The sequence below is a fragment of the Limulus polyphemus genome, unplaced genomic scaffold, assembly GCF_000517525.1.
Source record: "Limulus polyphemus unplaced genomic scaffold, Limulus_polyphemus-2.1.2 Scaffold7922, whole genome shotgun sequence".
Taxonomy (NCBI): domain Eukaryota; kingdom Metazoa; phylum Arthropoda; class Merostomata; order Xiphosura; family Limulidae; genus Limulus; species Limulus polyphemus.
The window spans coordinates 17,090-30,761 of record NW_013673532.1 but is presented as its reverse complement, the minus strand read 5'-3'; the positions used below and the strand labels follow the sequence as shown (position 1 = coordinate 30,761).

The 13,672-nt window shown below is 30.2% G+C and overlaps 1 protein-coding gene across 1 annotated transcript; it reads right to left on the bottom strand.

The window, feature by feature from the left end:
• Positions 1 to 918: 918 nt before the first annotated feature.
• Positions 919 to 12,992, bottom strand: LOC106474970 (dolichyldiphosphatase 1-like). The gene is made up of 8 exons (XM_022403223.1): positions 12,927 to 12,992; positions 12,331 to 12,426; positions 11,468 to 11,568; positions 10,414 to 10,533; positions 6,002 to 6,150; positions 3,082 to 3,210; positions 2,262 to 2,351; positions 919 to 1,232 (listed from the first exon to the last, which is right to left on the bottom strand). The coding sequence occupies exons 1-8, from the start codon at positions 12,955 to 12,957 to the stop codon at positions 1,208 to 1,210; spliced, it is 741 nt and encodes a 246-aa protein (XP_022258931.1). The 5' UTR covers positions 12,958 to 12,992; the 3' UTR covers positions 919 to 1,207.
• Between the last annotated feature and the right edge of the window lie 680 nt (positions 12,993 to 13,672).

Genomic DNA, 13,672 nt, shown 5'->3' with positions numbered 1-13,672 from the left:
AATAACTATATTTATTTTTCACCTGGTCCCTAAAGGTAATAAAATATTTTAAATAACAAGCTGGGATCTTACAACGGATCCTAATCACTGATGTTAGAAACTGGAGTCCAAGAATGAATGTGTTTGGTTCGTTTTTGAAACTAAATCTTAAAAATAAATATTTTTTTTATTGTTACGTGTCCTCTTTTCTGGTATTTGCACTTTAGACTGAAAGAGTGGAATATTTCGCTCACAACAAGGATTTAAGATTTCAATCCGGAAAGGTCTCCTCTTTTGCATTGTAAGAAAAAAATAATTTTTTTTTGTTTGTTTTTATAAAACTTTCTGAGAAATTTATGTTTCTGAACAGAAAGAAAATTTAAAAAAACTGAATTTACACAAAACTTATGTAAACTAACTCTTTCAGGAAGTTAAAACATCATCCTCAAGTCCTAGTTTCTTTACAACAGATGATTGAATATGAACATATGATTTAAGAAATGCTTTCCGATGAATATTTTAACCATGAAGTTAAAATGTTTGTTCAACAATGTAAGTCTTACGCTAAAGAGGGTTATTAATTACCTTATAAGTTATTTCTTATCAGAGAATAACCTATAATGTAATAATTGTTCTCCTGAAGAAGAATAGTCAGCTATTCGAAAGCGCTCGAGTTTTGGGTCTTATTTTAAGTTTATTACACTTAATATGTGATCCTTTGTGCTAACTCTATCATAATTGATATGTCACGTTTCTAAATGTGGGAAATTAAAATTTTGTACTTAAATTTTGGGTGTTTAATTGCTTTTACAGATAATTTACTTTCTGAATTAAGATATGGTTTTCTGTTTTTTTTATTCAGTTTCTAATCTGTATCAACATCTCGCACTTCGTTATAAAAAAAAATAAAAGAAACAAGTGAAGAAATTACAGTCGAAATAAAATTATAATGAATTTATAGAAACAGAAACCACTGAAAGTTACTATACAAATATCAGCCAAGTAATAATTCTTAAAAATTACAACAAAATCTCTTTAATCCAGTTAATTCTTTTTGTTATTCATTGAAAACTGTACACCTTATCAGTTGATTTTTCCATTTGAAATTTGATACTCCAGGCTTAATGATACAGAGTGTATAAAAATACAAGCCCTACATCAGGACACAGTAAATACAGCGATTAGGATCATGATTGAGCAGACGAGTTGTCTCTTACTGGGACTTCGTTCAAACAAGTTTTCGCTGTCTTGCTCTAGAAAACAAAAAGGTTCAGTAAGGAATAATTTTTTTTTATTAATTCATTAGAACTAGAATTACAGGTGGAGTTGTTTTATTAAACACATTTCATTAAAGATATTTTTGTAAACTAATCGTGCACCAAATTTCCTGTGAATCCATGAATTCATTGGTTGCAGGGTTCCAGGAGTCACAAAAATACTATCAATATATTACAATTAACCCCAAGTTACATATAATACTACCCGAGTATCTTACAGAGAAAAAATTCATGACACAAAAATACTATCAAGATATTACAATTAACACCTAGTTACATATGATACTACCTGAGTATCTTACAGAGAAAAAATTCATGACACAAAAATACTATCAATATATTACAATTAACCCCAAGTTACATATAATACTACCCGAGTATCTTACAGAGAAAAAATTCATGACACAAAAATACTATCAAGATATTACAATTAACACCTAGTTACATATGATACTACCTGAGTATCTTACCGAGGTAAGTTTAATTAATCTAATGTTAGAGAAAGACTACTCTTGTTATTTATATTTGTTGTACGGAGATTCTAGACCCTTCTGATCTATCCATAAATGAAGACATTATTTCATCCCGTTTTTGACCACAAGCAGTAATAATTACTTTTAGATAGAAAGACATTTTAGATAAAGGAAACATCATGTGGTTTGAGTATACGCAACATCGAACCGAGGCCAGGTGAGACGGTTGTTTTTTTAAGGCTTCTTTACAACACACACTTTTTTGCCTTTTATATTAACTGGTTAAAACGATAAGTAGCTGATGTGTAAGGAAACATCATGTGGTTTGAGTATACGCAACATCGAACCGAGGCCAGGTGAGACGGTTGTTTTTTTAAGGCTTCTTTACAACACACACTTTTTTGCCTTTTTATATTAACTGGTTAAAACGATAAGTAGCTGATGTGTACACATCAGCTACTTATTGTTTTAACCAGTTAATATAAAAAGAAGTGTGTGTTGTAAAGAAGCCTTAAAAAAACAACCGTCTCACCTGGCCTCGGTTCGATGTTGCGTATACTCAAACCACATGATGTTTGGGATTAAAGTCGTGTCTCTTATCATCAAGAACTCGCTAATTGGCCTGACGAGGATAAAAAAAAAGGTTTTCCATGAAACAAATTTATTTCTGCAAACACTTTGAAATATTAACCAACCTGCATCTTATTTAAAATTCAACAAACAACTTAATAGCAGTCTTACTTGAATAAGTTTTAAATCTAAGTAAATAACGTTTAAAAGGGAACAAAAAAAGGACCGTGCTACAGGTGACATGAACAGTTGATCAAAAGTTATTGACAATTACAAACAGTAAAGCTAAAAGAAAACTTAAGTTCACACAAAGTAACTAAATTCCCACATATGATAAATTCTCTTCAATATCTATGTCTTTGTCAAACAGCGAAATGTCTTGTGTGAAGATACAGGGTGTTCAGAAAAAACATGCTAGCTTTAAACTTGTCATATTTACTGAAGTCGCTCTCACCATGCCTTATCGTACACTGTACAAACGAATGTAGTCACTACATTGTTTATTAAAAGACTGCTTTGTCTGTAATTTTGTTTCAATATAATCATGATAACACAACCAAATGACTTTCAACACAGACAAAACTAAATGCCTCATCTCTGGGAATCTAATGTGTCAGAAAACTTTGAATTAGGTTTTTCGATTCCGATTGGTAGAAGCAATAAACTTTAGAGTCTCGTCTCTTTTTTTTTATAAGACACAGAACAAAAAATAACAATCTTTTATCTAGTGTAATTTCAGTTAATTAAAAGATAGAAGTCATAATGGTGTTGACAAAACTTACCATGACATAATAACTGGAAAGAGAGGGGTTAGGAGAAACTGTGTGACTCCAAACCAAGCTGCAGCTACGATAACCCCAATAGCAGACCCGCAGAGGACTTGTAGCCATGTGTGATACTGGAGATATATTCTAAACAATTAAACAGAACCCAACGACTCAGACTAAAGACAAGATATATCCCAATTCCATACATGATGGCAATAACTGATAGTATTAAAAATAGTACAGTGTAGAAAACAATAAACAACAAAGCTTGAGTAAGTTTAAAAAAATATACAAATATATTCTGGTCCCCAACCTTTTTGTGACTGGTTACGGAGACTACTATAGCTTTTTTTTTTTGTCTGGAAACTGATAAAACTATTTAAGTGTTGACAACAACATCACATCTGATGATATTTAGTCCCTCTTGGACAAATTACTTTTTTTAACACGTAATCATTTTTAAAAATAGGTTTTCTTTATAATCTCCCGCTACTTATGTAGTTGGGGATAATTAGTTCTATTCTTAAACATGTATTGATACAGTTACGAATCATATAAAACAAACAGAGTTCTTGCGGTGTAAATATCTGAATTACTCTAAGTCTCTGTATTAAAAACACTGTTAAGGTTACATTTGTTGTGAAAACTATACTAATCACTCAACACTGAACTGGTTTGATACTTAAAGGGTACTTTAATGGATAAAGTGACAGAACAATGAACTGGTTTGATATGAAAGGGTACTTCAATGGATAAGCTGACCGAACAATGAACTGGTTTGATATGAAAGGGGACTTCAATGGATAAGCTGACTGAACAATGAGCTGGTTTGATACTAAAGGGTACTTCAATGGATAATCTAACTGAACAATGAACTGGTTTGATACTAAAGGGTACTTCAATGGATAATCTAACTGAACAATGAACTGGTTTGATACTAAAGGGTACTTCAATGGATAATCTAACTGAACAATGAAATGGTTTGATACTAAAGGGTACTATAATGGATAAGCTAACTGAACAATGAACTGGTTTGATACTAAAGGGTACTTCAATGGATAAGCTGACTGAACAATGAACTGGATCAACTTTACTCATCTTTACTGCTAAAGCATGTTCTGTCTAAATAAACATTCAATTTTTTTCAAAAGATTAAGGAAATCTGAAATTTTGTCTGTGAATCAGTAATAAAGAACTGGGCTTATATGACTTGGTTTATCACATAATGAAGTCACAAACAAAAATCATGATATACTACAGAATTAAGGAAAAACAAGACAGTTGTACGTTTCATAAATACATCACTTATTACGACCACAGTTTCACCAAGAAAGGGGTAATCACGGCATAAGCATGGTCGTGATTAAATGATGTATTTGTGTGAAACGTACAACTGTCTTATTTTTCTTTAATTCTGTAATTATGGAGTTTCACCAAGTACCGACGGTTTCATGTATTAATTATATATTATATACTACACAATAAATAAATTATTATTATTATCATTATATACATTGGAACCTTTTATACATTTTACAGATATTCTATTGATGAATTTATTCTTCAATTTGGGGTAAAAAAGCAACGGCTTTCTGCGACCTACTGTTGAACTGAAGTGAAAGTCATTGCTTACTTTTTAGAAAATGATTAGCGTATTTTTTGGTGTATGAGACACACTTTTTTACCCCAAAATTTGATGTCAAAATCTGCTTGTGTCCTATACATCAAAGATATGAATAATATATTTGTATATATATATACGATATATACAAGCCATGTGTAAATGTATTTAAATAGGCATGCATAGTTTAGTTCAATTGAATGTGTTATTTATAACAATAGTAGTTTTTTTTCTTTTAAAAACATAACTATTTATAATGATTCCTAAATAATTTAATAATATATTACAGTGAAAGCAATAAATATTTTGTAGGTTTTGAACCAAACTAAATAACAGTAAACCTTTTTTTGATTTACGGTATTTTTCTTATTTTGATGTTTTGAGCTCTTTTGCATTTAGAACAATATATACAAATTTTTAAAGTCTCGAATTGAATTTTTGTTCAATAAAAATCTTTCAAATGCGACTGTAGCTTTTCCCCCCAAAACTTTGTCTTCATAATAAGGGTGCGTCTTATATTCCGAAAAATACGGTAAGTTTTACTGTAGCATTGTTGCGAAAGTTTCTTAGGGAGAAACACACAAAACAATATTAATTGTATTTTCAGCTTTTTACTACACTAGAAGTATGATATCTTTTATATACAACAGTTTAGGAATATAAAAGTAAGCCACATCTAAGTTGTTGTACTTGAATATGTCTGTCATATTAAATGAAGTTTGAAAATGTTTTTAAAAAAAAACGCTAAAAAAGAAGATTAAACTTGCATAAGAATAATCGATTTGTTGAACATAATCAATTAATGAGGTTGAAGATTAGCTGATTAGGAAATTCCACTAACTGTCCACCTTTAAATTAACATACTAACTGTAGCCTTTAATAGAATATAAGCATATCCTGCAATTAACGTATTATTACTACGAAATTTCAGCTTTCTGTAAAATGGCTACCAATGAAAACGAACCTAACAAAACTTTATCCAATAACTAAGAAAAAACATTTAACTCCGTAAAATTATTTATTTTGTTTACATGTTGATGTTATTTTAAGTTGTTTGGGTAAAAAAAAAAAACTCTTGTGGATGAGACACTAAAATAGAAAGTAGGATTAGCTTTAATTAAACCGCAGTGCATCCTCCAAAACACGTCCATTGCTCATCCCGATGAAAAAGTTTTATCTTCATAAAGGAAACCAAAGAATGAAGATGTAGTAAACATACCTAATAAAAATACTTTGTCAGAAAGATTAAAATGAAATATTTTGAGCAACCACTATATCTGTTTTATGTTTACTGATGCTGACGTAATATTGTACCTGCTATAAGACACAGCCATGGCAGCTCCAAACCCACCAGTCACTGCCATAAACTTCCAAGCATGTTCTAATGGAGAACAATTGTTAGCATGATGCAGTCTAAAAAGAAAATAAAAATAAAAGTTTAGTACACCACGTTTGCTCACAAACTAACGGAACAAATATTTAAATTAAAGTATGAAGTAAAAGTGAGATTTATTACCTAATTCGTATCACCCAAGTACTTATTCTTCTGTAAATGTATCATTTATTGCCACATCTTTAACATAATTATCTTCACAATTTCAACTATTTTCCTTTCATTTCATGGTTTTATTACCTACTTTGTACCACCCATGTACTTATTCTTGTAATCTGACGTACTTCACAGTGCGAACAGTAGCACTACAGTGTATAACTCACCAGGCCTCTGTTTTTATTCTAAGTTTCTTGCCCAAACAGAAATTAATGTACCTTTGAAATGTGTATCTTAGAAATACAAATAATTAATTCATCACTAACAATGTCCCAAACCTACTATAACATAGTCCACTGTCTAACTAAACAATAAATAGGTTAAGAAAATTCTGTTAGTACTCACATCAGTAATCTTATTAAAGCACTTTAAGCAGCCAGCTTCTTAAGAAATAATAAGTATTGTACATCTACAGCCGACAGAAACTTTGACCATAACTTAAATGACCGATAGAGATAAAAAAAAAAAAGAGTCTAATCTCATCAGAAACATTTGTTATCAGTGACTCTCCCCTTGTAGCAAAACTTCAACAAGTGTAAAACATTTGTCACTGTCAATATTCTTCTGTCTTCAATTATTCCACACTAAAATTTCGTTTATGTGACCCAAAAATCACAGTATTTGTGTTTCTGGCAAATCTACTGATGTTATCTGCAACCATCCCTAATTTTAAACTGATCACCAGGTGGAAGGCAGCTCTCTGCCACCCACCACCTTTGCTATGGAAACAAGTGTCAGCTTAGTATGTGGGCTTGCGTGAATTTGAACCTACCTACCGAGCTCTAAAATGCAGAAACAAAATTATTAAACTATTAAAATATGAAATTTGGCCCTTCTTTTTAATATTTTTTTTCTAAAATAATTTCAAACACGGGGTCAAAATTGGTCAAAATTAATGTTTTTTATTTTATTTATTTAAGCATTGTAGTAATAAGTGAAATATTTGTGTGTCTTTGTTTTTCTCAATTCTATAGTTACTTGTGATTGCGATCGTTGTAGTGGGAGATAAAGATTTATTTACTTGAGTAAGCCTTTTGATTATAAAGAGACAAAGGAAAAATCCACTTTATGTTGTTAAATAGTTTTAATTATTGTATACATCTGAGTTGTACATATTTATTTTTGACTTTTACTCTAATTTTTCATTGTGTTTTTATTATGTATATAACATAATCATGTTTGTCATGATTTGTTTATCATAACTTTGTGTAATAAGTCAAATCAAATTAATTTCTCTTCTCTTTCCGCTTGCATGTTATATTACTAATGGTTTTTTTTTCCAATTTGAAGAGTATGATATGTCTATTCACTTTTATAACTGTTACGAGTGGCAGTCATATTTTATTTTATTTTTATTTTTTTTAGGGAGAGAAAATCTGTACTCCGAGTATGGAATGCCATCCAATCACACACAGTTTATGTGGTTCTTTGCTACATATCTTGTCTTTTTTGTGTTCGTTAGGTAAGCAAGTATCCAGTATTGGAATTAAATCTAAATGGATCTGTTCCATTTACAGAAATAAAAGTTATTTGGTAAAAACTTTTTAGTTACTCCATGTTTTGATGAACAAAATACCATTTTCAATAAATATTTTAAATCCAAAGTATTACAAAGAGCTTAAAGACCCAAGATTATAGCCTACTTTGGTAAATACATACTAATCCCAGAATATATGGGTCCATAAACAATAGTTCATTGTATAAAATATTTATTTTGAGAAAGTAGTTATGCCAGAAATAAAATATTGTTGCCATCGTTAGCTTTAATAGTAATAATATTTGCTATAGAGACATTGATTTTGAATTGAATCTCAAAATTAAAAGAATAATGTTTTTTTTGCATTTTAGCACAAGTTTCAAGTAACCGTTTAAACCTCCCACTACCAGTAATATCATTTAAAGTACATAGGAATCCCTCAAAACCAGATCCTCATGTAAACAAAATTCCTTTCAAACTGGACAATCCTTTAAGTCCTAATTTTTCACTTCTATTTTCATTCTTTTAATGTATAACAAACCCTTCTTTTTCAGAAACCAGACACATTGTTTAATTTTTTTTATTGTATTTCAACAGAAATGTATCTCTGAAAACTGGACAGTTTTTGTCCAACCTGAATTGTTGACAACACATAGGATACAATTAACAATTATCCAAGATTAAAATTTGATTTATTAGTTACATTTTGATGACACGTTTATAAACATACATTTATAATAAAGTAGTTTAATGAAATTTTGAACGTATCCCTGTAAAAGGGCCTTGACACGCACACTTTTACCTACCCGTATCCAGAGAGTTAAATTAACTGATGTGTAAAGTACCAATGGCTTCTTAAAAAGGAAACTTCTTTCTCCAACAAAATATTAAGTCTATCTTCTTGATAAATTGATTTCTTTGTTTGATATTTAACTTATGAATTTTTATCCAACAATGAGTTGAAAAACTGAGGATAACAAATAACTGAAAAAGGAGCTTTTAACCATCTAGAAGTCTAAGGAATCTGTGGGTCAGAACCTTTGCTGGGCCTAGCTCATATGTGACGAGTATTGGTGTGCTACAGTTTGTGACTAAACTCAAAACATTTACACTGGAAAAAAAACTAGTCATCTGAACATTTTTCAAAAAACTTCAAATAATGTCAGAAAATTGTGAACGTGTGTTACAAACAGAATCAATCATCAATTTTTTTCATTAAGAAGTGAAATTTTTAGCTTGAGATTGACGATGTATAACACATATGAAACCAAAGTTATTTTTCCACTTTCTTATACATTTTATAGCATCATTAGCAGTGATGGAACCTAGTACGGAAAAATTTAACCTGGATATTAGACAAGACCTGGCACCCAAGCTGGAGACATTGTCCACAGATAGCTGGGGGGTTATCGTATTCCTCCCTTTAAGCACTTCTGCCCCAATAATTGTTCCTGTATCGTTTCCAAAATAAAAATAAATTCTCCCTTCAAATCATCACTCATTGGCATGGTGTTGAAGACAAAAAAAAATCTGAATTACATAAAGTTTCTGCAATTTTTTTTTGCCAATTAGATATTATTATAGAATCTGGAATTAGAGTTATGTCCGGTAAATGTTGCCTCGACACAACACAAAAATAAAATACACTAAAAAATACACAATAAAATACATAAAAATACTCGACACAACACACCCACTCTAAGTAAGAGTACAAATTAAACTCAATCTTCAACTCTCAGGAAACCATTGATTTCTCTCTAAAATTCCCGTAAAACGCTGGCTTCCATTACTGTTAACAACAACTAATTTCACAAGTCAAACAGTTAGAAAAGCAATTATCTTAACTGGACTATAGTTCGTCTTTTTTTAATTCTATTATCTCTAAATCACCTTCTATTCTTCTTTTCTCAAGAGATCTTAACCCATCACTTTCAAATAACCTTTACATCCATGAAATCATCCTAGTAACCCTCCTCTGAAAAACCATTTCCAGTAAGTCAATATACTTTCTATTAGATAAGTAAATCAAAACTGTACATACTATTTCAAGTGAGGCCTAACAAGTAATGTGTACAGAGAAATAATTATCTCTTTTTGACTGGTAATTAACATACCTATAGATACACCCTAAAACTCTATTAGCTTTAGTGCTAATAACAGAGCACTGGTATGAACTGAGAACCATACGTTCAAGCCCTGGTCAAGACAGAGTTCTGAACATTCTGATTTTTTACAATAAGAGTCAAATTTCGTGTTGTTTAAGACATTAAATACAAGACTGATTTGTCACCGTGAGTTCCATTTTCCTGAAAAGCCACAACAAAGCAGTACATGTATAAATAAGAGCATAAAATCACCAACAGGAGGCTAAATCATTAATTAATATATCCGAAAGTTATAGAATTTACAAGCATAGTGATAATTTTATGAATTATATAGCTCAAGATTTATAATCCAATAATAGGTGGTATGTATTAAATTATTCCTTAGGCCAATTGGCATTTTGGAAGGTTTTCCTTTGAAAGTATATCTTACTCCGTTATTTGTTTATATAGTTAATTAGCTATACCTCCTTGAACCCCAAACCTTTAACATATAATAATGGTATGATACTGAGTTTATACAAATAAAAAAACTATTGATTTTGTCAAACTAGTTGCATACATCACCATTACAAAATTATTTTCAATTAATTAATTAAAAGGGAACTTTCTCTACATTTAAAACGAACCCACCTCTGCATGGTCTTGCTTCTTTGATCAAATGCTTTAGCACCAGGTTAACTAATTCATTAACAACAGTTCCAAGAAAGAAAGAGATCTGTGGGAAGTAATCATTCATGAGAATGTAACTATCACCTTTCGGTGCAAAACAAAGAAAACTATAACTAACAAAGGTCTCCTGAATAAACAACAGTAGGGCAAAAAGGCACTCTTCCAAACATGGGTCATTTTCATGCAAAATAAATATAAGGGCAAGTCCAACTCGTTTTTGTGTTGTTTTTATTTTTACTTTATAAGCAAAAACTCAAAACATCAAAATTAAACTACGTTATTTTCTTTTTATTCGAATTCAGCATTGGAGGCTAAAATTACTGTAAGCAATGTAGCAGAATTTGAAAGAAAAATATTCCGATTATTATTAAACCTATCCATACATTTTTATTAACTTTAAATAGAAGGTACATCTGAAAATTTACAAGTAACCTTACTAGTTTAAATTGGCACAAATTAAGATTGCTAAGCACGTGCATGATAAAATGTTCATTAATCAGAATTTCTTCATAACGAAACCTAAAAGAACAGTTTAATTCAGATGACTGTTTATAACTACTTAAATATGTTTACATATGTAAAGAAGCCTTGAATGAAGCAGATATACATACTGGTAAGAAAATTTTAAAAATTACTGGTACTTGAACTCATACATGTATTTTTATATCAGGAATAAATATTCTTCTAAATATATGTTTAAAACATACAGGAATAATTTTAAGATTTTTAAAATTTGGGAAAAAGAGAAGAAAAATGAAAAATATGAGAAAACAAATACTGTATATCAATTATTGGGGTTTGTTATTGAAGCCTAACTTCTATAGTTCTGTTATCAACATATCAAACACAGTGAAAAATTAAGAAAGAACTTTAGGAGTCTTGAATAAAGGTACAGGGAATTTTGGGATCTTTTGGAACAATATTTACCCTTTATTTAGATAGAATTTGTTGCATTAATTAATACTGTTAACTTTTCTTACTGTGTGCAAGTCTCTCCGGAAAAGGATAAGAGTAACAAATCCTGAAATAATGACCAAAGGAAGCAGGCTCATTAAGGCTAGTCCTTTGCCAAAAATATCTCCTGTCAAAGATAACATATAAAAAAACATGTATATGATAGTGTTATATCACTATAAAATTTAATTTTTTTCTCACTATGAACATGAATTATCTTGAAAATCTGTCAAACATTATTAAATACTTTTCTTTTTTTCTGCACAGCTTTTAATTTAAAAGTACAAAGACAGTCAAACACAAGCTACTCTAAATAATCTCTTACTATGACTGAATATTTTTTTATATGTATTTCTAGGTAAGTCCAAATTTGCTGTTAATCTAGCAAACTACACCTAACATTTAATTGTTTCAAAATTTCACAGACAACTTCAGAAATTTAAATACCTGCAAATGACATTTTATTTCAGATAAACCGATAAACTAAGAGACGTAATACTGTTAAATTACTCAAAAGCTAATGATAACTCTCATAATCCGATATCTTTTTTTTTATGCTGGTTTAAAGTTAGAGGAAAAACAACAACCTTTTCATTCCAGGTAATAATAATAACTAGGGATACTACCAGTAGTTCCTGAACACTAGTTTAATCTATATACATCAGAAAATTAAATCACAGATCATTTAACTTTTGACTTTAAGATTACATGTTGTGAGACAAAATTTAATGCATATTAGATACAAATTCAGTTAAAAACCAGCAACAGTATTATGTAATAATAATAATTAAACCACACAAATCACTGATTACTAAGTAAGAATTTTATATTACACCTTGGTTTTGAAATTTTTATCTTAATATATCAATGTTTTAAAATGGTATCTTACCTGGTGGATATTCTATATGAGTTATGGCCAGGGGCATCCATACATCAACATTCATTTGATTATCTTCTGTTGAACTTGAAGTCGCTGGATGTCCTTCTTGAAGTTTGAAATTTTCATGTGACATAATTAATATAATTTCCTTCCAGTATCTTTTCTATAAAAGCTATAACAATTTGGATGTTGTGTTCAATTAGGAGTAACCTTTTCTTATGATTCAAAAGGTTATACTTAATAGTTATACTTTACTTACGTGTTTTATACTTAACTTTAGACTAATTCACTACGCTCAGATTCACTATCAAATTACTATCACTTCTCTGTTAGTGCTAACCATGTGAAGAACCAAATACGTGTCACACTGTTAGTGACAATCAAATCACAAGACCAGCTTGACTGTACTGTTTACAGGTTACACATAATTAAGACTAAAAGTCCAGTCGAGTCAGGTCCTACTTTCACTTTCCTTAGTTTTACCCAAGTCTTACGAATTAGTGATAGTTCTGCAACTTGCAAGAACTTAATATATACAATTTACGGACATAGAAGACACGCTACTCATAATCACTAAAAACACAATTTAACATTATAATGTTTACCGAAAGAAAAGACGACCCATGAAAGTAACATTAAAATCTAATTTCATACATATTTGTATGAAATAAGCGTTACGTGACACTACAGTACAAGTACAAAACAGATTTATTTACACTTTTACTACTGAAAGCGAGTTTCCCAGTCTATGAAAATATAGAAAAAAACAACTCATACTTCTCAAATACTTATAAACTTAACTAAATTTGTTAGAACTGAAAAATAAGCAGAAAATGTTACGTGTTTCAAGATCTATCTTTAATGACACGAATGAACAACAAAATTGTGTTATTTAAACATAAACGAGACTTGGAGAATCATATTGTTAATTGCAATTGATAAAATAGCATAAGATATTAAACGAATTGGGCAAAAAAAAGGCTCTGTTTAAAAATTTGTCCTACATCTGAAATATTTTTGATAACTCGCTTGAAATCTCACTAACTCAATAGAATATACTTATTCCATAATATTATAAATGTATTTTAATATTCTGAAAAAATTGTGTTTGTTTGTTGTTAGGCGTGTAGATTCATTATGTAATTTCCATAGTGCATATTGGAGTATAAAAGACATATTAATACTAGAAATAAATGACCTTATAAGACCAAAATGTACTTTTGTATTTAATTAGACATTCAACGTTTCGCTTTACAGCTTCTTCTGGAGCGTTCACTAAAACACTGTTATGACAGCGGAAGCCATGTGACGCTGGTAACGCGTCATGAGATTCTCGAAGGATCTTAACTTT

Bases quoted from the DNA above. Each gene is read 5' to 3' on its own strand.
- LOC106474970 (XM_022403223.1), bottom strand. From the start codon at position 12,957: ATGTTACTTTCATGGGTCGTCTTTTCTTTCG. The intron at 12,427-12,926 runs GTAAACATTATA...TCAAACTTCAAG, and splicing joins ATGGGTCGTCTTTTCTTTCG to AAGGACATCCAGCGACTTCA. The intron at 11,569-12,330 runs GTAAGATACCAT...TATCTTTGACAG, and splicing joins TCATATAGAATATCCACCAG to GAGATATTTTTGGCAAAGGA.